The sequence below is a fragment of the Lagopus leucura genome, unplaced genomic scaffold (genome assembly GCF_019238085.1).
Source record: "Lagopus leucura isolate 7727_CA_CO unplaced genomic scaffold, USGS_WTPT01 Super-Scaffold_73, whole genome shotgun sequence".
NCBI classification, from domain to species: domain Eukaryota; kingdom Metazoa; phylum Chordata; class Aves; order Galliformes; family Phasianidae; genus Lagopus; species Lagopus leucura.
Genome location: NW_024962252.1, coordinates 58,620,975 through 58,647,199, shown reverse-complemented (window position 1 = coordinate 58,647,199; position 26,225 = coordinate 58,620,975). Strand labels below are relative to the sequence as shown.

General features: G+C 39.2%; 1 protein-coding gene across 1 annotated transcript in view; it reads left to right on the top strand.

The window, feature by feature from the left end:
- AGPAT4 (1-acylglycerol-3-phosphate O-acyltransferase 4) overlaps window positions 1–26,225 on the top strand; it is a 69,365-nt gene that overhangs the window by 31,159 nt on the left and 11,981 nt on the right. Inside the window, exons 3-7 of the mRNA XM_042894409.1 lie at window positions 5,952–6,121; window positions 13,652–13,813; window positions 15,315–15,468; window positions 21,975–22,077; window positions 23,219–23,294. Coding sequence (XP_042750343.1) covers window positions 5,952–6,121; window positions 13,652–13,813; window positions 15,315–15,468; window positions 21,975–22,077; window positions 23,219–23,294 — 665 coding nt within the window. The remainder of the gene's footprint in view (window positions 1–5,951; window positions 6,122–13,651; window positions 13,814–15,314; window positions 15,469–21,974; window positions 22,078–23,218; window positions 23,295–26,225) is intronic.

Here is a 26,225-nt window from a genome sequence, read left to right as displayed (position 1 = left end):
GACAGGATCTCCCACAGGGAGTGGGGCAGAAATCTTCAAGAGCAGACCTGCAGCCAATAGAGAAAGGGTTTTTTGTTGTTGTTGTTGCCTTAAATTTGTGTGCATGATTCTCTGCCATCACTTTCCATCCTTTTGCTAAAAACAAGTCCAAAGGGTAAAAATGATTACATCACCTGATAGGGTAATTGGGGGAGGGCAAGGGACTCAGGCAAGAGAAGTGTGAATTTTGCTTTCCTCTTCTGCTTAAATGTTCTTCTTAAACATTTTTGTACTGATTAAAAACCAGAACCTCTGTCTTGGAGTGGTCCAGATTTCTCCATTGTATATCACTGTTGCTCCCATACTTACCTGCAGAGAATGAGAATCTGATTGGAGCAGAATGGGATAGGCAATGCTAGACAGAAAATGTGTGTATGCTTTTTATAATACATCACCTCCTGGACATTCAGTAATGTTCCAGCTCTGAGCTCCAGTTATTCTTGTACCTAATCATTGCAAGCTTATAGCAGAATGCTGATCTTCAATTCTTTCTTTATAATTACTTGCTGCAGGAAATGAAGTAGACAACCAGAATAAATGAGTAGTGAGGCTAGATGATGTAGTGAAGCACTGGAATAGCCTGTGCCAGGAGCTGTGGAGTTGTCAGGACCTGAAGTTTTTTTAAAACCTCCTACGTGTCTTTGCAGTTGAGATGGTAGGTAATAACATCCAGGGTTTCAATCCTCAAGTCCAGCTAAAGAAATTTACTAATGAAAGTCATGCGAGGTTAGAAGAATAGTGATAGCTGTTTTAATGGCTCATTCTCTCAGAACTTTGACATGGAAAATAACATCTGGGTAAATTCTTTGTGTGTTTCCCTTAAATGTTTTTTGAGTAACCAGTTAGCATCCATGATGGTCTCTTGTCAGTTGTTTGTTCTTTAAGTACAGGCAGTGAGGCAAATCAGATTATGGTACTGATGGGGCAGGAAGCAGTCTAACCTCACAAAGGGTAGATGCCAGTTATCTGTAGCAGGGTGTAGTTGTTTTTTGTTTTTTGTTTTTTTCTTTCGGGGTAGAAAACCTAGACATTCTCAGGGAAACAAAGAATCAGTAATAGAGATATGAAAGCATGTTTTCTCCCTCGTCAGCCCCTCCTGAAGCTGGTTGTAGCTTACTGCAGGAATGTTCCCTTCCAAGCAGACTGAGAGATTTCAATTTTTTTTTTTTTCTTTTCCCCTATGCATGAATTGTGTGGAAGTGTCAGTGAAAGAGTTGGTTTGTAAGCTGAGAACTCCCATGATGTGGGTGAATGTGAGTTGACCAGTCTAGTTGTGAAATTCAGCCTCTCAAACCTCTTCAAAAAGGGGTAGGAAAAAGACTTACTCTAGAAATTTTGGACCAGCCCTGGTTGGGAGCAAGAATTGTATTTTAAGTTTTTTCCTATGTAAACTGATGTTTAGTTACATAGCCTGGCTGGTGTACAAAGAAAAGGCAGCTTTCACTGGCTGTCTGCTCTGTGGAGTTGGCAGGAGTGCATATATGAGTGAGCTTGTGCTGTTGAGCTACCACAGGGAGTTTCTGGGTAATAAATTTCTGTGGCAGATTCTGGGTGTACGCTGGTAGCATAATGCAAGGGTACTGTAAAGTGACATTACTAGTCACTGCTGAGAGCCATGAAGAGAAGGGATGTGGCGAGAAGGGAAAAGAAAGAGCGGAAAGATTGAAGAAAAGCAAGTGTTAAAAACTGAAAGGCTGTAAGATGTTATTTACAAAAGCATTCAGTTTCTGCTTTGTGTCCCTGCAGCAACTGCAGGATTGCACCAGCGAGAAATAGGCATGTGAGGTAAGGAGTAGGGACGTACTTCTACAGTACTTAATTCAAACACAGATCCTGGTCATGTGAAGCCTGCAGAATCAGAAGTATGTACAGAATTATTTTTGTCTGTGCTTCTTTGAAATGTACTTGAGACTGAAAATATGAAGAGCTCTATGCATGTGGCATACCTGTGTAGTGAGATGCCTGATACGTTATTCATTTTGTTCAAATTGTTGGGAAAAACTGAAAAAATAGACACTTGAAAGGGAATGACTTTGAGGATATATTTTTCCCCCTCAGGTAAAGTTGGCTTTTTCTTCAAGAGCCTCATAGCCACCATCTCTGTATGTATGTATGTACGTATTTATTTATTCATTTATTTAAGGCAATAGAATTAATGGCAGTAAAGATGAAAGAAGAGAAAATCCTGTCTGGGAGTCACTTGTTCTTTCATTAGCTAATGTTGTTAGCAAAGTAACAGACAAATAAGAGGTTGTTTCTAAGTTCCTTCTCAGTGTTCTGTCCTAAAATGTGATTGTAAATTCTGTAAATGTTTGCAATTTTTTTTTTTTTTAAATTACTCAGTTTCCCTGTGTTTGGGGAAGTTCTGGGCAACTGGTGAAGGATTTCTCTGGCTATGAAGCATCCTAGGTCCAAGAGATGCTCTTCTGTCAGAGTCAGGCTCTTAACACAACTCCAGAGTGGCTCCACTCTTTGTCCATCCCTTCTGGTCTCAGGGAGGGTGCAGGTGCAAACAGTGTGCGTGTGCTCCCTAGGCCAGCCACATCCCTCACCAGATGCTGAGTTACCAGTTCAAGCCACGACCAAATAGTTCTCTTACACCTGCTCTGATCAGAAATAAACAGGGGGCTGATGAGTCAGTCACTTGTCTGTACCTTGAATGTATTTATATTGTGTTAAGGTAATGTTATTTGAATAGAGATTGTCTGTTAGCCTGTATCAACACTGTTAGATAAAATTCATTCATGTCACTAGTGTTCTTCAGTGTACAGCAAAATGTCATATAAAAGCTTTTTAATTGAGCTAATAATGACTGAACATGTAGAAAACTTGTTCCTGACTGTTCTCTGTTTTCATTCACTAGTTGAAGCCAGTGGGGAATCTAAACAGAAAGGATTTCAGAAGTTGTTCAAAGACTGGCCTGCTTTTGATCTTCTCTGAGGTGAATGAGGATGTGTGGTGCCCTCGGATTTACCTGAAGCCAGGAGAGCACCTCAGATGTCTCATCCTTCCAGCAGAGACATATGCTCTGAGAAAAGGTTGCTTTTCTCTGAGCATAGAGCAGTGCCTCACATGAGACCTTTGCTTGGTGGAGAAGTATTATGATAGCTTTGACAGAAAGCAAACATGTCTTTTTATCACCCTTTAGATCTTCCCACGACATGGGTTCCTCAAGGACAGCCACTGCTTTTTTATTTCCCTCTCTATTGAGATAAAGCTTCTTGCCCGAAACAAGAGAAATTTTGTTAAATAAAGGTTAAATTCACAAGTCCAGTAGTCAGGCTTGTAGTTACAAGCAAAACAAATATGAAGCCTGTGCTTGGTGATAGGATAAGCAAATAAGAAGGTAAAACCTGTGTGATAGTCACTAGGAGATTGCTGAGGAATGACTCTCCAGCTGTTAAGTACAACTTTTTTTTAAAATGCTCTTACTGTCTTATCTCTCCTAGTATTTGTTTCTTAAAGTTTTAGGAATAAATCTGAATGCTAATCCAGAGCAGTTTTGAGGCATTTAACACTGATTTTCTTGGTGCAGGCTTTTTCCACACCTCTATCCACTCCCTTTGCTTAACTGTTTTATCAGGGAAAGATGTACAGATGTATTTCATATTAATAATTCCCCTTGGCTGTGCGCATTTTGCCAGCCAACCCCTTATCTTTGCCCTAGGGATGGTAGTTCTGTATCCTGTCTGAGCTATTGACTTTGCTATGAATGATTGATACACTCGTGCCAAACGCAGAGCACATCTGCTGTAGCGGAACATACAACTGCTACTTCTGACAGGTTAAAAGGATGATGCATAAGGTGTACGTGCAGCAGACCTCATTGCAGATGTCCAAGCTACTTTCTAGTCTATAACTGTACTGTCTTCAGAAGTTCTTCTGTTAATGGTTTCTTATAATCGATTCACAATTGCTTCTTTTTCACCTGCTTGCCACTTAATTCATGATTTTAGATGCCGCTTCTTTTTATTATTTGTTTGACAAACACCATAGTGAGTGGCAGCGTAATTCTCAACAGAAAATCAAGAGTTTTGCCATATGATATATAATTCGATCTCTGTTTAATGATGGGACATTGACAGTGTAGTATAGAATTAGGAGAATGTTCATGTGAGAAGTTCTGCTGGACAGCCCCAGCTGGCAGAAGCATGTCTATAAAGAAGTGAATAGAATTAAGGAAATACAGTAAAACAAAATTTTAAATTGATCCTCTCAACATGCAACTTTTGAACATTGCTCCAGTTCTCTGGCTTGTTCCACAAAGCCTGTTTCTGGGGCTTGGGAGACAACTTCTCTAAATGCTGAAGGGTCATTTTCAAAGTGTCTTGGGTACTTAAATGTGACTGAACAATGGTGATATTTGGACACCAGTCTCACTTTAGGCCAAATCAAAATTGTATTACACAGAATACGTAAAAAGCAGAAGGATGAAGCAGTCTGGAGGGGTACTCATGTTACACTTACATGGACAAAGTTAAATGACTTTTGAAAGTTAAGTGGAAGTGAGAAGATTGACCCTGTGCCTCACTGCCTGCTGGAGGCTGGTGTTCTGGGTTCTGCCGGCTGGCTTTGGGCAGCCCAGCCCATCACAGGCTTTATGTTGGGACAGACATTTGTATGGCAGAGGAGACTGGGGGGTGAAGTGTGCTAGCTTCAGTGTTAACCTGTATCTGTTCCTAGATCTGACTCTGGGTGGCTTTAGGAAGGCTCTGATATGTCTGGGCTGTTTCTTTTGTCAGTTTGTTAACGCCAGTTTCATGTAAACTCTGGGCATTTTGAAGAAACTTGAGAAGTATTAGAGCGGAGGAGGGAAAACAAAATAGAAACACCATCAGCTGAATAAAATAAGGCAGTGACGGATCAAAACCTTACAACCAGGAAATCCCACTGAACTAGGTGCTTACAGGTACCATTCATGGATGCACATCCATGTTGTCGATTCCAGCTGTCAAATTAAAATGCAGCCTTTCAATTTACTGTGGCCACATTTGAATCCACGCCCTAATTCATGTCACCTTGAACAATACAGACGTTTTCAGGATGGAGGATTTAGTCCTGACACAGTGTAGCAAAAGCTGATATCAGTGTTTTCTCCCAGTTGTCTGGGATGGGCACACTGCTTTGGAAGGAACTTTCCCAGGCTGTAGCTCTTCTGTTGCATAGGTGCTGAAGTCTGCTATGGGTGCAGGGCACCTCAGACACCAGTCCCCTTTGGAATGGATGAGTTTTTCTGGGTGAGTTTGAGGACCAGTACCTTCTCTGGGTATGCCTTGAAGGGGAGAATGCTGTGGGTTTGCCAGCTCTGGCTCTTTGCTTGGAACTGTCATTGAGCTACCAGCATGAGCAGTCAGACTGAATACAAAATGCAGTCACTGGCTGTACTATCACCTATGCTACAAGTAAGACTTTCTGAAAGCACTGCAGTTTGAGCCTACCTTGCCTGAAGCCAATTGAATCTGACATGGATTGGGGTCCTGTTTGCTGTCAGTGCTTTACAGAAGTTTTGTGTGCAGAACTCCTAGGAGTACAGGAACCTGTGTACAGGGGAAATAGGCCTGTTTATTCCTCCTGCAAGCTTGTTTTGATCTTCATGTGATTTTTTTGTAGTACTGTAAACCATAAATGCTAATTTTACACGTATTTTGATAATACCACTGTATTACCACTTTAATGTTAAATTTGTAATTTTCAAATGAAACTCCTTTTCTCAGTGTCGCTGTAGAAAATTCCTTCTCCTGCCATGCTACCTCCTTATTTCCTTTTTCTCTCCTGCTCCCTGCTGTGTCCTCCCCCCCCCCCCTTTTTTTTTTAACCATGTGTTGAGGCAACTGGTGTTTTTTCAGTACATTACTAATTTGTGACTTTGCATATAGTTTGTAACTCCGTTTATTTTTTGTTCTTTATTTTAGAGATGGTAATGCTACTGGAATGGTGGTCAGGCACCGATTGCACCCTCTACACTGATCCAGAGAGTTACCACAAGTATGGGAAGGAGAATGCCATTGTAATTCTAAATCACAACTTTGAAATTGACTTTCTCTGTGGCTGGAATTTCTGTGAAAGATTTGGAGTCCTGGGGGTAAGTTTTGATTAGCATTTTAAATAAGCTTCCTCTTCTTGGATGTGGGGAAAAAACACACAAGTAAAATGTTTGGTTTATTTGTAATTGTTGTGGCTTAACCCCAGCAGGCAATGCAGTACCACACAACTGCTCACTCACCTCGCACAGTGGGACAGGGTGAGAATTGGAAAGATAAAATTGCAAGAACTCGTGGGTGGAGGTGAATACAAATTACTAGATAAAGCAGAAGATATATACACAAGTAAAGCAAACGAAGGGATTTATTCACTACTTTCTGTTAGCAGGTGGATGTTCAGCTGCTTCCATGAAAACAGGTCTTATTACATGTAATAGTTTCTTGGGAAGATAACCGCCATTCCCCTGAATCACTACATGTTCCCACTTTCCTTTTTATTTCATCCAGCTTATATTGCTGAACACAGCACCTTCTGATCAGTTTTGGTCAGTCCTAATTGTCCACTCCAAGCTTCTTTTGCATACCTAGGCTCCTCACTGGCAGGGCAGCATGAGGAGCTGGAAAGCCCTTGACACAGTGTAAGCACTGCTCTGCATGAATTGAAACATCTTAAATCCAAAGCACAGCACCATACCAGCTGCAATGAAGAAAACTAATTTTATCCCAGCCCAAACTGGGACAAGAAGGTAATATATCTGTTCAAATGTCATTCAGTTCTTGTGCACACTAAGCAAGATGAACTTAAATCAGTGCAGTAGGAGTACATGAAGACGAAGATTTCTTGAATGTTCATAGAAATTTTTATAAGTACTGCAGTTAAAACTGATGAAGATTTTTAACCTGTGGAGGTTTTACTTTTGTTTCTTTCTGTGCACTTGCTAGGTACCTATTGGTTGATCGTGTTGCAGAAAGGTGAGCTGCTCTGTGATTCTTTCCCAGTAAACTGTAGAATTTGTTTCCCTTTAGAATCATCTTGCAAGTCTAGCAAACATGCAGCTAGACTCATGCACACTCTTTTGTCTCTAGAATGAAAGAGATCTGGTGTGAAAGCAGTAACCAAGTGATAACTAATAAAGAGTGGATGAATTAATTATCAACAACTGAATATACTATTATGTCAGGCTAGGACTACGTGTGCCTTTGTTTTCAGTTTTTCTTGTTTCACCTGTCAGGTCATGGAGATGATTCTAGCACCTCTCTTTAGTTAGTTTAACTTGATTCTGTGATGGTAATGATAATCTGGATTTAGGAAACTGTTTCACTCTCCTAAGAAAGCAGACTAATGCCTCCTTTTGGCAGTCTTCTATAGCATCTTCTTCCAATTTTGCTATTGGCTGTTGTCAAAACTCCTGAACTTGGTTTGTTTGAATGTGACTTCTTTGGGCTGTTCTTCTCTGAGCTTTTCCTTTGAGCACTTTGCTTTTTCTGTATGTTTAGTCACCACTTTGGCCCCTTTAAATTATAATCATGAGGTCTGCCTTAAAGCAAACAAACCAAAAACATAAAAAAAAAACCACCACAGAACACACACATTTTAAGGTCTTGCTTATTGCTGAGGTGGCTGTTGACTTCAGGTTACTGTGGAACAATTCTACCTACTATCATGTCTGGGGCCAAGCTCAGAGCCTGAGAATATCATCAAAGGCAGCAGTAAATGTAGGGAGATCTGTTCACGGCAGATGTGTAAGCTAAAAGCGTTCTCCCTCATTATTCAGTAGTGCTTGTTATACAGTGGTGCTTTAGACCTACAAAATTCAACAGGCTACCCCAGTGACTGCAATTTTGTAGATAAAGCTATTGTAGATGGTTAGGACCTTCTTCACAAAATGCCATTGTAGGAAATTAAAGGATTATTTCTGTACAAACCAGCAAAGGCCTGCAAGGTCAAAGTTCTTTTGTTTTATGTTGGTGCTGTCTGGTTGAATTGAATTTCAATAATTTCAATGATGTTTTTTAATAATTTTCCCAAGATAATCAGGATTATGTTTTAATTCTGTGTATTGCTGCCTACACATAGGAAAACCACCACATAAACTATGGTACAATTACTGTACTGTATTAACTGAAAATAGTTCTTCCTGTCTTTAAATGTTGAGTTATTATTCAATTTGTGTCTTTGCTAATCTTAGAATTTCTTTTAGGAATTGATATATCTTTACTATAATTATTTTTTAAACTATTTCAGTCTTGATTAATATACTGTGGTTTTACTTCCCAGAAAATGTTCTAGGAAGAAATGATTCCCATGTGCTCTTACTTGCGTAGATGTCTTGACACAGGAAAGCAGTACATGTCCCTGTAGGGGTAACCAGTCAAGGTTCATCATAAGCTAGGTTCACACCAAACAGATGCTAAAAACCAGCACTTCCCAACCCCAATTTTCATCCTAGGTTAGTTTCCTAACTGGATTTACTGTGTTGGCTTCCCAGTACTTTGTTTGGTGCAGCACAGGAGTGGGTGGATGCTTAGGGATGAGGGGCATATCTTGGTGTGACTTCATGCTGCCTTACACCAGCTTGCAGGGTACAAAACTGCAGGATTTGTTGTGGCAGCACAATTAAGGATGTAAGCCATTATGCTGAGGGCTAGTCTTGCCCTGTCTTCTAACAGAAGCAAGGAGCAGATGTGTGGGAAAGAGTTGCAAGAACAACGGGAGCATAGAGAGAGATTTCTAAGAGTTGTCCTAGCCTTTAGCAATGTGTGGCTCAGGGACTTTGTGAGTCAGTGAGGCTTTCTATTTAACGTGGTTTAGCTTTATACTCTGCAAAGTGTCTGTGCAGACTCTTTAGGTGTCTACCAACATCTCACTAAGCCAGTGTTGTGTCCCCTGCTGCTGAAAGTTTGTGCATTGCACCTCCAGTATCAGTTTCGGTACTTGTCTGCCTGGTACATCATAAGGAGAGATGGCTGGGGAGGATGAAGAGGAAGAAGATGAAGACCAAAGGAGTGGAACTGTTTGTACTTAGCTGCAGAAAGCAGGGAGAATGGTGGTATTGTAGTGCACTGCTGTATGTTGTTACATCTGCGGTACACAGTGACCATGCTGTTAACAATATTGCAAGTGTGCGTTCAAATTCTGTTTTATGCCTTGAACTTGTGTTAAATGAAACCAATCAATTCTCATTGTTTTTTGTTGTTTTGTTGTTGTTGTTGTTGTTTGGGTTTTCTTTGTGTTAGTGGTGGTTTTGCTCACATCAAAAGAAAATTAAACTCCTTAAAACTTTCTAGTCTTTCCTGACACACAAAAAGTATTTACCTTTTCTTGTACTTATTTATTTATTTAAATGGAATATGACAGCTATCCCTGCTGGTATTTTTTGCAACAGACGTTCAATTTGCTCATTGGTCTTCTCCTTTCATCTCTCTTCTTCATACTGGCTTTCTCTTCTGTCTTTATGTTCCCTTCTGTCTTTATGGCTAAATTGATACAGTCCCAACAGGTTTATAATATTCAGTTACTGTGATTTTGATTGTTTGGGGTTTTTTTCCACTTTTTCAGGGAGATGGGGAGAGGGGAAATTTTTGATGGAGGGAGCTTAGTCTATGTATACCGGTGTCAGGTTGTGATACTGTGTCTTGTCATTATTTGATCCTTATGCCTAGATGGCACAAGATTCTCTACTTTCTTGAAAATTTCTTTGTCTACAGAAGAAAACCTGGCAAAAAGACCCAAAGGAGTTGCTAAGAACACATGTACATATGTATGTTTGGGATGGGATGGAACAGGGTAAAAAAAAAAAAAAAAAACGAAACAAAAACCATTTATTTTACTTTTTAATTACTTTCTTTAATATGATACTCTTGAAGTTCCCATTCAAAGTGCTAGGAGATACTGGCTTGACAGTGCTGAGTGAGAGCCAGAGCCCTATTCATTTAGAGTGGTGAAGGCAAAAACCACATCAGAAGCAACTCTGTGCTTGCTTTTTCTCTTGCAAGTTATTTTTAAGCCACAGATTATCTTGCTGCTTACAGTTAGGCTCTGTGCTGCTGAATCTACTAGCACGTGTTAGTAGCACCAAACTGTGGAAGACTTTTGGTGGTTGCAAGAAATTAGGAGGAGAACGCAAACTTCATAAAGCCTAGAGGTAATTAAGACAAAGTCACGTTCTGTGTAAGATGTTATTCAGGACTTGCACTGAAAACATATTGGTATACTCCCTGCCAGGGTACACTGGGCTCTTCTGATTCATTGCTTGATATAAACAAGCAGTGACAAATTACCTTTTTAGTCGTTTTAGTCGTTATCATCTCTTTTCCTGAGATGATATTTATACCAGCAAAAATTACCTTCAGTTTAAAGCTAACTTTGTTTTATTTTCCTCTGAACACAGGTATTGCTCAGCCTGTGTCATCGTTTCTAACCCTAGTTATCTGTTCCATATGCCAGGAAAACCAAATTTTAAATAAAAGCTATTCGTATTGAAGCTTGCTGTTGGAGAAACTGAGCATGACTGATAGGTGTTTTTCCCTAGGTTGCTGTAAGGGAATGATAGATGTGTGAATATTGATTACTTTCTAACACTCATTTGTTTGTACATTTTAAATATTAATAGAAGTTATATGATTGATCATGCAGTTAGACAAGAACACATTGTTTGCATTTAATACAGCATCTTAGCATATACTTGGGCACAGATCCACTAGAATATTGCTGTTACCTTTCTTACATGGAAAAAGTGTGGGTCTTCCCTTCCCCCTAAAGAAATATATCTTCCCATCTTACTGACCTAATACTGTAATTTGAAAGAGTGCTGTATTTCAAAAATAGAGCAAACAATTATCAAAAGTATGTCAGCAGTGAGGGCAGCCGATAGAGAAAATAATTTATGACATAAATTGCCTGCTGCTACTGGCTTGCAGCTACAATAAATTTGTTTTGAAATTGCAGAACAAATTTTGTTAGACATCCTCAGCTTGCAAGTAGATTTCAGACTGCTTGTTGCACTCTGTGATTAAAAGATGCTGAATAACAGGCTGGAGACATAAATCAGCAAAGCTGTATGAACATATTTAAAATGACCTTTTAAAATTAAATTTTGTATGTGGCACTGGCACACGAGGAGAATTTCACGGCTTTCCAAAGTAACTTGGTAAAAGAAATTAATCTGTGTTAAAATGCTGTGACCACAGATAAGCTGTCCCTGTCCAGCAGTGATTTCATAAGATGTCTGTTGGAATTACACTGCTCCCAGCAGTGGAAATGTTTAAATTCCTTCAGGAAGGCCATGTACTTTTCATAAAAAGTGAAGATTTGCTCTATTTATTCTGTTTAGTGAGCTGAATTTAAGGGTTAGAGGTGACTGTCACGTATTTTCCAAAGCTCTTTGGAAAATTGGTAGCAGAAGTGAACCACATCTGTGTTCTTCCTGTTGTATTTACATGGGAGCTGTGCACACGTAGACAGCTGAAACATAGCAGACTGTAGCTGTCGTTGTTGTAAGAGAGACGAGAGCTCCTGAGGGCCAGGCCTAATATGTTCCTCCCACAGAAGAGCACTCCTACCAGTGTAGTGACTGCAGAGCTTCCTTTTGCCAAATACTTCTGTGCCATCAGCCTAAATTTTACTTCTGGGGTAGGTGAAATGCACGAAGCAGCATTAGGTGATGTAATTCCTTTTTATGTGCATATAAGGAGATGTGCATTCGCATTTGCCTAAAGTGCACTTCTAGACTTCAGAAATGCTTTGGCACAGAAAATGCAGAGGAGTGTGACCTGTGGAAGAATTCAAACATCTGCTCTGCTGTTGTGATCATGTTGCACCCTGTGGCACTGCAGCTCACATCAGGCCTGTCTCTGTTTCACTTTGTTTTTGAGGGTGAATTAGATGCTGCTTTTTGCCTGATGAACTGGATTCTGCCAGGATTCCAGTTGAGCTGCTGGCTAATGGCTGACCTGGTTGTGACTGGGGTGTGGGAACACTTGGCATCTTTTGGGCTTTTAACAGGGCAAAGCTTTGGCTCAGATATCTTCCTCAGTCTTGCACAGGAGAGGGGAATGTAAGAGTTTCTGTACTGATGTGTGTATTTTCATTGGGTGTTCTACATGATGGCCTATAACAAAAACTGCTCCATGGAGATTTTTAAAAGTGTATACTGAAACTGTTTAGCTTTATTCTGGAAATAAGAGGATGACTCATATTAGAAGTAACTGAGAGAAGAAAAAGCAGTACTGTGGCAAAAAAAGTTTGAGAGCTAAGGAAGGTGGTGAGAGGAGAGCCTTTCCCTGTGGCTGGTCTGGGGAGCTGGAAGAGGAGGCTGGGCTCAGTGTTGCTGCTGCTGTGCAGCGTGGATTAACGTCCAGGAAAAACTGAAATTGCAGAAAGGCTGCCTCAGCTTCAGCTACTGAGTCTTCCAGCTGCTCCTTGTGGGAGAGCAGGCCTTAGGGATATGGTCTGGCCCCATCACTCAGTCTCCAAATGACTGAGAGAGACAATTTTGTTATAAAGTATTCAATTATTTGAAGTGTAAGTTCTTGCATTCTTAGGAATTGAATTCTCATGTCTTTTTTTTCCACTTCTTCTGTGTAACAGTCACTTGGAAGCTATTTATGTGCATTTGCCTTCCACTCTTATAAGCCTTTAGATAGCTTAATTATTTAAGGTATTTTCCTTCCTCAAGGAAAGAGAGTAGATGAAAGAAGTGAACTGAGATAAAGAATTAGGTCAAATCTCTTCTCCTAGTAACCAAATGAACAACAGCAACTAAAAAAGGAAATAAAAGCAAATAATAGTTGTTCATAATTTCTACCAGTAAATAACATCTTCTAGTCAGATGCCATGTCCTGGAACCCATCTGCAGAGCACAAGCATGGTACTGCTTATAATGATATCACAGATAGAAACTGGATTGTGTAATTGCTTCTGCTGTCCTCTAGGAAAATGCAGCTATCTCAGGGATTGCTGAAATAATTTTTGTGTACACACGCATTCACAGTGGCATACTTTTTTATTCACTGAATGGGAAAGTGAGACAGCTCACCAGTGCAGAGTGACTTGAAAAGTAGAAAATGAGCAATTGGAGTCAAATGTGCCTAAAGCAGAATTGTTCTGAGGTAATCACAGGACTGAAATCTAGAGTAGGATTTGAGATTTGAAATGAGTTGAACCCTTGATAAGCAATAGACTTGTTATGCATTGTGTGGATAAATCACTTCAGTGTCAAACCTGTGAGGCAGGAATGGTGCTTATTTTATTCCAGAAGAATGCTCTGGAGAGAAATTTGCTAGTGTAAGTATTTCTGCCTTTCCATTAACAAATCTGAACACGCAGGAAGTATTTGTATTACTGCTGATTTTTCTAGTACTTAAGATTTCCTACATTGGGAAAGCATTTGCGATAGAGATGTATGCCTCAATACGCTATTGTACAATGCAGGCTTTATGAGTGTTTAGTAGATCTGGCTGTTGTGTCATGCAAGGAAAATTCTTCTTTGTTTTGTTTTCATACTGATTTTGAAGCTGGAACAGATCCATATATGATTCCATATTACTATCTAGCTATGCATGTGCCACGTCCAAACAGAACTCAGTAAATGGTGTGATTCTGTCTTACTTCCTTTCACTCTATCTTGCAGAGTTCCAAAGTGCTGGCAAAGAAGGAGCTCTCCTACATGCCTATCATCGGCTGGATGTGGTATTTCCTGGAGATAGTCTTCTGCAAGCGTAAGTGGGAGGAAGATCGGAAAACAGTTATGCAGAAGTTGCTGAATCTCCGGGACTACCCTGAAAACTTTTGGGTGAGTGATGACTAATGGGAGGAGTGGGAGGTGCTGCAATGCCTGGAAGAATGGAAGTGTAGGTAGTGTCTATTGGTAACCACGTTGCTTCTGAGAACTTTGATTTGTGAACTTCCTAGCAGTATCCAGAGAATACTATGAGAGAGCTGAATTCTATTTTGAATTTCTGGTACAATAGTCTAAGCTGTCTGTTTTCTACCTCTATGGAGCCCTACAGGTGTTATTTGAAAAATGTCCCCGCCATGATCAATAATAATCTTTCACAGTATCACAGAATTGTAGGGCTTAGAAGGGACCTTTAGAGATCATCAAGTCCAACCCCTCTTCTCAGGCAGATTCCAGTTCTCTAAATATAGGAGCTGGATGTGTGTGTGCTCTTTCACTTGCAAAAGGTGTTGAATGCATTTTTGCAGAAGTAGGCAGTTCAATGCTAATTGGTAAACTCAAATTACCACCATCCTTTATATGCTGCTGTGAAAGGATTTCTAAGAGGAGGCTATGCCTGTAATAGAAAATATTTAGTTGCTGTTGTACAGTTGGATTTATTCTGGGTGGAATGATATAATGTCAAAAGGCATAGTGGTAGCACCTTGTACATAGGAAGGCAGAGCGTGCTAGATGTGTTAGAAGGGTTTTCTCAGCAGTTTCTGTATGTTTCATGTGACTATTTAACATGATGCACGTTATAAGTGAGTAAAAGTGCTCCTAGATATGCTGGATCTGAAGCTGGAAACTTGGACAGGTTTCTTCAGGTTTCTTTGTCTAGTGGGCTAAATTTTTGCTGTGGGTTACTGAAACTTCACTGATGCAATATGCACTGCTCTCTGATGCATTAATTTGGATTCAGGCTTGGCAGAAAGCACATGAGCATGTGCTAAATCTCTGAAGATCCCTATGGTCTCCCTTTCCTGACACTGAAAAAAATTGTAATTCATATCTGAGCAGTTAAACTGTGTGGTTCACAAGGGATTGAGACTTAGAGTTCTCTTGCATCTACTGCCCTACCTATGTTATCAGCACCGTCCTTGTCATCAAAGCTAGTATCTGCTGTTGCTTATGCTCCATGTGCTCTAGTGAAAGCAAGTGGGCTAATGAGGCATTTCCTAGAATTGCATTTGGTTCAAACACTTCACGAGTTTTAGATACTGGAGCACCCCTGCATCACTAGGAGACGTGCAATAGAAAATGCGTTTTGACTGCTTCCTAACATCTCTTTAGAGAAGGAGTGACCCATTGGAGAAATCAAGTCATTTAGTCATGAGCAGCAAAGCAGATGTTAAAAACCACAGGGTGGTAAGTTACATGGGTGGAGGCAATTAAGAGAGTTTTGTGGTTTTTTTCAGTAGTTCCAGGGCAATTGCCTTGTAGAGTATTTGTCTACTTGTGTCCCTGCTAGCAGTGTTTGTTTGGGCCATATTGGTGGGAATCAGTGAGGGCTCTGGTCAAGCATGTGTAGAAAACCTGAGCTGTTTTCTGACTGCTGTTCTTTCTTACTTTTTAGTTCCTGATTCATTGTGAGGGAACAAGGTTCACAGAACAGAAGCACCAGGCTAGCATGCAGGTTGCTGAAGCCAAAGGCTTGCCCAAGCTCAAATATCACCTACTGCCACGAACAAAAGGATTTGCTGTCACCGTGCAGTGTTTGAGAAATGTAGGTAAGGAAAGTCACAAGGAACATGCTAAATGGTTATTTCATGTACCTGCTCTCACTTTGCTGTGCTCTTCTTTTCCCCATAGTGCATGTTTTATCAGAAGAATGCTGGAATCTTTTCTGAGCTTTCTTCCACTAGTCTGTGAAAATTAAAATCAGGTTTGACTAGCAAAAGCTGGGGGCAGCTTCATTAGTTTCTTGTTTTTGCTTTCTGCTCTGTCATTGTATTGAGGAATCCCCAGCTCTGGGTTTTCTATATATTCACAAAGGATAATGATTCTTAGTTTTTGCTATACTATTAAGAATTCCTATTCCAAATGAAGCCAATAAGTCAGAGAATCTAAGAATGCATCCTAAATGTTTTCTTATGGCAAATATAAGTATCATTTTTTATCAACAGAATGTTACACTTTAAAATGTCTGCCTAAATATACTCCGGAGAGTTTTGGTAACCTTTGTGGAGCAGACATGTGGGAAGTCAACCTTTTCTGAAGATATGTGTAGGAGAAGTTTAGAAACAAATTAGAAAGTATGAATAAATATTTCGTTGTTAATGTTGTTTGATACCCCCTACTTCCCTCCTTCTGGTTACCTGAATTTACCAATTTAGAGTGCCATCAGTAAGAATGCGGCACAAATGCCTTTGAAGTGATCTTGTTTGACTAAGAAAATCCAGCTAAGTCTTCTGCTGTGTACTTCAAGGACAAGGGAAAAATAGTGCTAAATTGCACCCATTGCTAAATTGGGCTTTGGTGGATTTATGTGCTGTTAGAAGGCTGATATGTAAGGAAGACAAAGTAGTTGGTGGTTTAGAAGAAAATGTTCTGGCATGACTGAAGTTAATGTCAAAGCTTCTTTTGTCTTTGAAGACGTGTTTTCATCTGGCATATCTGGGATAGCTGATGTAAAAAAAAAAAAAAACAAAAAAAAAACACAACAACTTTGCAGTCAGCTGTCTTGCTGTCTGTCATGTCTCTTCTTCATATCCTCTCTCAAGTCAGGTAGATGATATCACTGTTGTAGCTTGTCAGGCATCAGTGATTTCCCACCCCCAAAATGGATGGCATTGCTTGGATCTTTTCTGATACATGAAGTAGATGGAGGTCATGTGCAACTTCCTGAACGGCACAGTTTAACCTTCCCTTTTAAGTAAGACTGTTTTGCTGAGGAGGAGGGGAGAAAGACCTGAGGCACTGAAGAAGATCTGAGTCAGAACTCTCTGACCTCCAGTATCTTGAGCTGGGGAGTCAAGGGCAGGTGATTTTAGTGGTGATTTGTTTTTCTTGTCGCTATTCAGTATGAAGAAAACAAAACCTAGCGTGGCTGTGGACAAGCAGCTGATTTATGGGAAAATATTCCAAAAGGAAATAGTTTCAGGGTACTCGGGTTATAGGTTTATAGAAAGTTTGAGGTATTCATGAGATAAGCCACGGTAGTACTTCTAGAATCCTAAATATTCGATATACTTTCAGGACAACAAAGACTTAGATTCCATAGAATACTTATTTAGGGAACAGTATGTTACTACCTCAATCCTTGCTGGATTTATCAGGGTAAAGGCTGAGGAGGTAAGATTTCCTTTGTGAGGGTTCATAGGTAGTTGAAACTATGTAACTTAAAACCAGCCAACAAACAGAGGGAAAAGCCTGATGATCCCTGATAAGTGTTGCAGTTCTTGTGGGTATGTTGCCTTACTTGCACTGTCACTTTCTGGAGTGAGAGAGAGGTAATTAGATCTGGGTTACTATTTGTTTCTCTGTTACAGAGACAAGGGGTACATTTGACCGTCATTTTAAAGGCCATGTAGGCCGTGTCTCCCTTGCAATAAACAAGGACACCTGCAGCTAGATCAGGTTGCTCAGAGCCTGACCTTGAATGTTGCCAGGCACGGCACACATACCATGTTATAAGTGGTGGGGTGTACCCATGTTATAAGGAAAAAAAGTGTTGCTGTAGGTGTCAACATATGCAGAGTATTTATGATGTAGTAATTTGGACATTTTTTTCTTTTGAATATTTACATTAGTTAGTAATATTTAACTTCTTCACTTGTTAACTTGTTCACTGTTCCTTATGTGGCACAGTAACTGACTGTATCCCTCATATTGCAACCAGATTACTTGTTCCAAAGAGCATTGTTGTGGCCACTGTAATGATGCTTCTGTGTGAAAAAGCCCATTTTGGGATCTGCCACTTAGGCTAGTGCACTTTCTGCTCTTCCAGAAGGGGTGGTGGGCCTAGCTGGAGTATTTTGCTAAGGGAGTTAACTGCAGCTTGTTATAGCAATGAAGGAAAACTAAATGCCTGTTCCAAGCTGGCTGTGACCAAGGTCAGCTTTTCATTTTCCTCTTTTCTTAGCTCCTCTTTCTGAAAATTGTAAGATTCCAGCTCTCTGAGGCTGAAATACTGTAGGATGAGTGGAAGGTGGTTGCTGTGGTAGTAGAAATATAATTCAGACACAAAAGCAGCGATCACAGGTTGATGCATTCCAAAACTTCGTTTCAACCTCTGATGCTACTTTCTGCGGTAGTTTTTTGTCTGTTGGAAACAGATGCAGATGAAATCAGTCTAGTAAAGTCATGTTTTGAAAAATTTAGCCTCAGATGGGGTTTATTGTGTGTTATTGGTATTTCATGTGTATGTATGAGAAATTGTCTCCGCACCAGTAGACACCACATCTGTCAATATAAGCAGATACATAATTTGGCAAAAATATCTTTCACACAGATAACAAACAAACTTATCTCCTAATTTATTACCCCTCCTCCCACTAAAAATTAAATAGAGATAACTTTATACGCCTGTGTGAGTGAATGCATTTGTATTGTCAGAACCTCTGGTGTAGAGGTTTGTTTTCCATCTCTAAGGAATCACAGTGACCTTTTTTTATAACAGGAAGAGTATCTTTGCCCATGGTGCCTCTGTAGAATACCATAACTTCAAGAGGTTGATACTACTGTAATGGCTGCAAATGTCATTCAGAAAGTCTTATTCTAAAATGATCATTTAATGAAATAATCCCTTCCTAAAATATTTCACATATAACATAAAATAACCAGGATTATTTAGTCTCTTTCCTTCATAAGAAATAATGGAATTCACTTCCCTTTAGTGACTTTCACAAGTTCAGGTGTCCTTAAATAAGGCTTGCTTTCAGGATTTTCAAATTAGTTCTGATATTTTAATGAGTGATTGTCTCTACCAGCTCACAAGTAACAGACAGAGTTACCAGCTTTGTCATTTCTAGAGGTTGTGTGGTGTCCTAATAAATTGTTGTTAGATTATAATGTAGAATTTGCTGCCTGTACAGCTCAGCTGGAAGCAAATGAAAACACGGATCTGTTTCTAAAGTACCTATTCATTACTCAAAGTAAAGATAAATGTGATAAATACTGTAAAATATGTATTTAATGGTTATTTGTGTTGCCTTGTCTATATACCAGGTAGTTCGTTTCAGCTGTTCTTGTTTAGGTAAGGCTACCTCATAAATGTACCTCAAGACGTATTGCAGATAATTCCAAGTTGTCAACTTCTTACAATTGTGCATGCTGGAAACTGCTGTCCTAGAGGCAGTGCACAAGAACGAATTCCACAGTGATGTTCTCATGGAGTTCATTATGGCAATGCTGACGAATTTCCATGAGCAGCTCTTCAGTCCTGGAATTCTTCAGTGCTTAGATCTCAGCAAGTTAGCAAGTTTGAGCAGGTAGATTATTTTAAGTAAGATAACCAGAGCTATTAAATGTTAACGGATTGTGCCAAAATGTACAGTGAATTCCACTTTCTTTTCCCCACTCTGCTCTGTAATCTTCACTTCAGGTTGTTATTTGCTAGAATGAGGTTATGTTGCAGGCAGGTTGATTTGTTGGACATTCATCCAGCCATAGTTTTCAATGTTCACAAAATAATGTGTGAAATCCAAGAGGCCAATTAAAAAAAATCTTTTTTAAAGTGTATGAGAAGAAAAGTAAAAAAAAAATCTCTAAATACACAATTCAAAGATTTCTTAAACCCCAGGTCATTATTAATCCCAATTCCTTAATTATATAGTTCTTTGTCAGAATTCTGTATAGAGAACCAAAGTAGATTTAGATTAGAAAACAAAAATGAGATTTATGTCTTTATTTAATGTCAGAAAATAGCAACTGAAATGGGAAAAAATGTTGTTCTCTCAAAAGGCTCCACAATAATGAATTATCTTTCTTTGTTAATGAAAAAAAATGTTTTAAGGTAATTTCTTTGAGAGATATATCATTTCATAGTTAAAGCAAAGCTTGTGAAGAACTGGTCTGAGACTAAGACAGATGGAATATTTTGAAGGTGCTATGAAAGGTATTTTTTTACTTGATTTAGAACGTGAAATTTCTTAAGCTTTTGGATGTGAAAGTCATGAGATTTCCAGTTCTACTATATACAAAAATGTGTATAATTGTATATGTGTTTATATATATATATAAATACATATGGAATAATACATGCAAAGTACTTGTTTAGTGGAAAACAATTTCAGTATGTCATATAGTGTACTAGTATGCTGCTTTGGCAAATGCTTTCTGGCAAATTTTAATCCTGTGAAGTCTTTTTCTTTGACACCTCCACAATATGTCTTTTCCTGCACTTTCATAATGGAAAAGCTTAGCTCTTCAGTTACTTTATATCCAGATATAATAGGGGTCTATTTACTCCTGCATATGTTGTTGTTATATTGGATTTGATACTGCTTTGCCAGCAAAAGATTTCTGCATGATATGAAAAAGAGCTGGAAAGAATATCAAAATACAGGCTGGATGCATCATGCTTTCCTTTGTTGTTTTCATTTTGTTGTTTTTCTTTAGTAGTTTGAGATTATTCTAAACTAATGAGTCTACCTTGTACAAGCTACCTTATTTTCAGTTACACTGGATTAGTAAATTAGAGTGGATTAGTAAAATCTTCTGCACTTCAGAGATTTAAAGTGAAGGTAGATTACTTTTTCTTTTCAAAATAATTTCCTATTTTTATTGTACATTGAAAGTAGTGTACTTGAAGCAGATTTTGGCTTACAATTTGTAGTTTTGAGCTGAGGCCAAAAACCCAACTGTAGTACAAAAAATAGACTTAAGTCTGAGGGATACAGTGTTCATGTAGTGACAAAGTTTAAGTCTCTATTTCCAGGATTCCCTTGCAGCACTAAATTGGATTCTGTTCCAGGATATGAATTCTGCTTTGTGGGGGAATTTCTGCTGGACTGAATGTTATGACTAAGCCGTAACTGTCTCACATAAATAAATTTCAAAAATAAACCCAAATCTATTTTATGTAACAGAACACTTCCTTAGGAGGGGTCAACACCTTTCACAACAAAAGTCCACCATAGTGTTCCTTACTGCAAAACTCTAGAGCAGAAGATATTAAACAAAGCACATGTTAGTCAGTTTGGTTTTTATTGATGCAATTGATCTTGGAATTGCTAAAGTGATGCACAACCAGTTTCAGTTGTTTTCTGACATATTAAAAAAAAAAAAAAAAAAGTTTAGGATATTTAGGGATATTTTAGAATCATAGAATGGTTTGAGTGGGAAGGGACTTTAAAAATCATCCAGTTCCAACTAACTCCCTTGCCTTAGGCATGTTGGTACCATGAATTCGTCAAAAGTTTTTGTCTCCTGTGTTCAAAGAATCTCTTCTGAAACGCTTTTTCTGAGTTAAAACAGAAAACTCTTTCTCTGTAGAAACTATTTTTTGGCACTGTCTTAGTTCAGCTAAGAAAAAACCTCACTTGCCAAGTGCTTTTACTGTTTCTATGCAGTCCTGAAATGGAGAAAGTGTTCTCTTTGGGCTACAAGCTTCATTGCAGTTCAGTTCTTTGGAACTCAGATATTATATTCATCATAGCTGCAGCCTTAGCAGTAGTCCAGCTCTCACAGGTCAAGTTCTGTTAATCTGTCCCTGCCTGTGCCCTTTAGCAAATGCCATTGTTATCCATGAATAGATGTGAAAGGGAGATTGTTTTGAACCCTAAGCAGGAGTTGTATCCAGCCCTCTGATTGCAGGATTTATCTCAGGTGAACTTTACCCATTCTTAGACAAACTGTATATATTGTTCACTGTGTGTTTTTCTGCCTGGTTATTTGCCCTGTTTCCTGTAGGAGAATGGGGAGAGGAGTGTCTAATCCAGAGAGAGTTAAGAAAGCTGATAGTTTTCCAAGCACAGTGCTTCTAGGATGCCCTGTGATATATAAACAGTCATTATGTTCCCCACACTCAGTGTTTGATGTCTGCTGGGGGAAGGAGACAAGCATGGAGACCAAATTCATCCATTCTACTGGTATAATTCCTGAGAGGTTTACTGGATATTTGGCTTCTGATAACTTGCAGGTTGAATATTCAGTCGTTAACTTTACTTTGGTGGTAGCTCAAACTATTGTGCTGATGACTTTGTGTGTAAGTATTCTCTTTGTCTGAGAGTGGATGACTGATTTTTCCATTCTGTTACTTCTCTGGTCACATAACCTGTTTTTCTTCTTGTAGTTTCAGCCGTCTATGATTCTACCCTCAATTTTAGAAATAATGAGAATCCAACATTGCTGGGCGTTCTAAATGGAAAGAAATACCATGCAGATTTATATGTAAGGCAAGTAATCTACATTTCAATTCTTTTATTTTTTTGGCGTGTGAGAGCGTATACTTGCACAAATAAGGAAATATTTTCAAGCAGGTAATGGATGTAGCAAATCTCTACCAACCTGGCGTCAGAGTGCTCCAGATAGAAAAACTCATGTGGATTGCTCAGGGTTTTGTGTAATGTTCTGCAACTGTAAGGACATGAGGACCCTTTTGGAGCTGTACAGGATTTTATTATTATTTTTTTTAATTGAGGCCTGCACCAGAGGCAGGAGTCAAGAAACCTCATCTGCACACTTCCCTTCTGGCACAGTGGTTTGTTTCTAGATGGAAGCCAAGCTCAGGACTGTTCTCTTATCTGGTGTAGCTGTTTACCAACAACTGACTGCCTCTGCCTCCCTGCCTAGGACAAGCTGTGTAATGATTATTACACAGTATTCTCTCTTTTGCTAAAAGAAGTTAATTCAATGTTGTTCTCAACTGAGATGAATTAAACTATATATAATACTGAAAAATATAAAATCTATTAAACATTGTTATTGGCATTTCTAAGTGGAGATGACAAAGGGATTTTTTTCTGTCACAGAATTGTTCACCAAAGTTCACGTAATTTGTTGAATTATTTTTTTCTAAGTGGGATTTTTCTGTGAAAGAAGCCATTTTGCTAGAAATTATCTAAAGCAGCATGCACATTAGAAAAATTTTAATGAATCAGAAAAGTTACCTGAAAAATATTAGATCTGCTTTACTCTAGTTATGAGAACAGTGTGTTCTCTCTGGTGCCTAGCTTGTTAAACACAGCCTTGAGCTACTTAAGTGAGATAGGAAATCAACTCATTCAGTACCTTTCTTTAGAAACAGAAAATTAGAAACCTTTGGCTAGAAGGTGAGCTCAGGTGGAATGCATTACTATTTCAGAAATCAATATTTGAGTTTCAGATACATATGAGAATTCAAGGTAGCTCTAGAAGCAAAACGATACTTTTCTGATCTGGGAGCTGTTACCACAAATTATTTAATAAATGAAATAGTGGTGGGATGAGTATAGTGAGTCCCCTGTCAGGTGAGTGATCTCCCTCTGCAGTGTATGTGCTATTTGTCACAGCAGAACTATTTAATATTCTTTAATTTCTCTTGTTTACTATTGGCAGGAGGATTCCATTAGAAGAAATCCCAGAAGATGAGCAGGAGTGTTCTAATTGGCTCCACAGACTATATCAAGAAAAGGTTGGTGTTTTGTCCAGAGGGTGGCTCATGAGCCACTGGTGCTCAGTTCTTTATAGTGTTAGTAGATGTTTACAGTGTTCATATGTAGTGGTTGTGCTCTGGGGGTTTGTGGGTTTGTTGTTTGTTTTTCAACAAGTTTGTGGGTTTGTTTGTTTTTCACAGACAAGTGTTGTGCTTCTTCAGATGCAGAGAGGTCTTGCACTGCTAAGTTGCCTTCTTTTTTTTTTCTTTTTTTTCTGAAGAGCAAGAGGAAGGAAACTTATGCAAACCTCAGTGAAGGAGCAGTTTTAAGGCTCTATTATAGAGGAAGTATACAGAATAGCGACTGCCTCCTCTTCTGCAGAAGAGGCACCTCCTTAATCAAGAAGAAATTAGTGGGCTAAATGATGTATATTTTGCTTTAGTATATTAAAATGTTCGTCCCTTTTTGTAGCCTGTCTCTTTTACAGGGCAAATATCCAACATTAACCAGGCAAGTTGATAAATTGCTCTCTTATTTGCACATAGCAATGGGAGGGTGCATTTCAGATTCTTAATCATAGGACAGTTGCAGAATAATAATGACTGTGTGCTTGTAGATGCCCGTTGGTTTTTTCTAATGCTTTTGTATCCATCCTTCAGATTTTCAGAATCTGTTTGTTGTGGGTTTTGTTTTTATGAGCATAAGAAATAATGGTTGGGTATGCGCTCCTTGAATACACACAGCGCTCCTGTTTCAGTCAGTGGGATCATAGGTACACAAAGCACAATATGGTCTCAGTCATCTAGACTGGAATACAGCAATGCTTAGGATTTAGAAATTTTAAACTGTAGCTAAGTTCTGTTTTCCACTCATTGCCATGGAGCTGGTTGTACTCAACCCAGAACACCATGCTAGCATTTCTGTATTGACTATGCCATAGTCTTTCTCCACTTCAAACCATGACTACTCCTACTTTAATCAGTGTTACCTGCAAGCAGCTTGTATACAGGAATATGCAAAGTAAATGTGTATTGAATTTCCAGTTATAGACCTAACTGCTTCTGGTGCTCCCTTTCTGTAAGTTGTGCCTTCCACATTCAGTCACTGCCTCTTAATGCATTTCTGCAGAATGGCAGCATGTTACCTATGGGCCTGTGTGCTCTCTCTACAGGAATATTAATGAAAAAAGTCATTTTATTGGACATTGAAAAAGTCAATTTCCTGCTACTACACCTTTATTTCTAACCATGTATCATGTTGCTAAGATAATATTGAGAGATTTGCAGGAAGGAACATAAATTAAATGGGAGTGTGGGAATTGTTTTCTTGAATTCTCTATGACATCCTTTGCAGTAATTCACTTTGTATTCTGTTATTTTCTCTCTGGCATTTATTTCTAGTGCAAACAGAGTATACATCTATCCTACTTTTTTCCTAACAGCTTAGTTTGCTGGTTGGTTGAATCCATAGTTTCCCATCGAAGCATAGGAGGGATGAGCTTATGTTCAGTTTTTCTTTCCCTGAGAAGCTTTGTTAGTGTGGACGTCTTGGGATTTGTTTTGTTATTTTTGTTGGTTGGTTGGCTCTGGATTGGAAGATGGCATTGTTCCTCTTCAGCTGTTTTTTGGTATTTCATTGCAATCATTCATCTCTGTGAAATCAGTCTGTTCAGGATACAGAGCAGGGATAACTTGTTAAAGAGTTCTGAGATAATGAAGGCCATTGTGCAGAGTCTGCTTCACCTTTCTGCCGTATTTCTTTTAGACAACGTTTGGCTCTTAGGTGAGATAATATGTGGCATTGATACAGAGTGTTGCTTCCAAAACTGTGCTAGGCCTATATCTCAAGATAAATATATATATAAAAATATATCAATAGTAAATATTAATGATAAAAATTAATGAAGTTTTGTTCAAAGGACACTAATTCATTGCAAGATATGCACTCACCAGCTGCTTTGTCTATTTTGGTTGTAGCACTCCACTTACTGTTTTAAAATAAGACAAGGTATGCACACTACTGAAAATCAGATTCCCCGTTTTATCTTGCATTCCAGTTGCATGTGCTGTTGCTTGTTCTCAGTGACATTTGTAATTTTGCAATACTCCCTCAAGCCTTATGGGGGGAAAAGAGCATGCAGCACGGTTGGTTCACGGCAGTCTGAGCTTTTTCTGCACTTTGCACTGACTGCCAGCTCTGGCACACCTTCACAGATGAATTATGTGCTCTTTGCAGAGTTGCCCCGCAATGTGCCTCTCGTTATGCAGGTGCACTCAGAGGCATTCATCAGCTGTGAAGCTCCAAGAGCTACCAGAAATTGCTGCCCTGTCTTTTTTGCAAGGCCATGGTAATAAAAGGGGTGAGCAGAAGCAGGGTCATTCTGCAAGCTGTGATTCAAACTGCTCTAGCTTATATGTGAAAAAATCACTCCTGTAGAGTCCTGCTCTCCCCAAAGCATGAAAACATACATTTTGCTTCTAGCATCTGAGTGTGGGATTAAGTTAATGTAAGCTCCTCTATCCTTCCCTTCCCTACTGACCAGAGCTGGATTGTACTCTAGTAGTGTACACTACTCTAGTAGTGTAGTGTAGCAGCTGTGGCATGGAGTAACGGGCACTTGTTATCATCAAGGACACAAAGCTGTTTGAATGAGGGAAGACATATGATGTTAGTGGGCATCAAGGGACATGACCCTTTTTAATCATTAATAAAGGAGCTGGTCTTTGAGAAAAGCTTGTATTGTCTTTTTTACTTCACTGCCTGGTCTCAGTTACACGCTCCTCAATCAGAGATATTGCTCTCTGGGAATCTGCCTTATGTTCTTTCTGCTTCAGACTCCTGTTTGCTGATGTAGCCATGCTGCAAATGTACCAAGCAGGTCCTCTATGGATGAACAGTGGCACCCCCTATTACAAACCAAGCGCTGTTCTCCTTCCTATGCTTCCAGGCATACACAGATGCCATGCCCT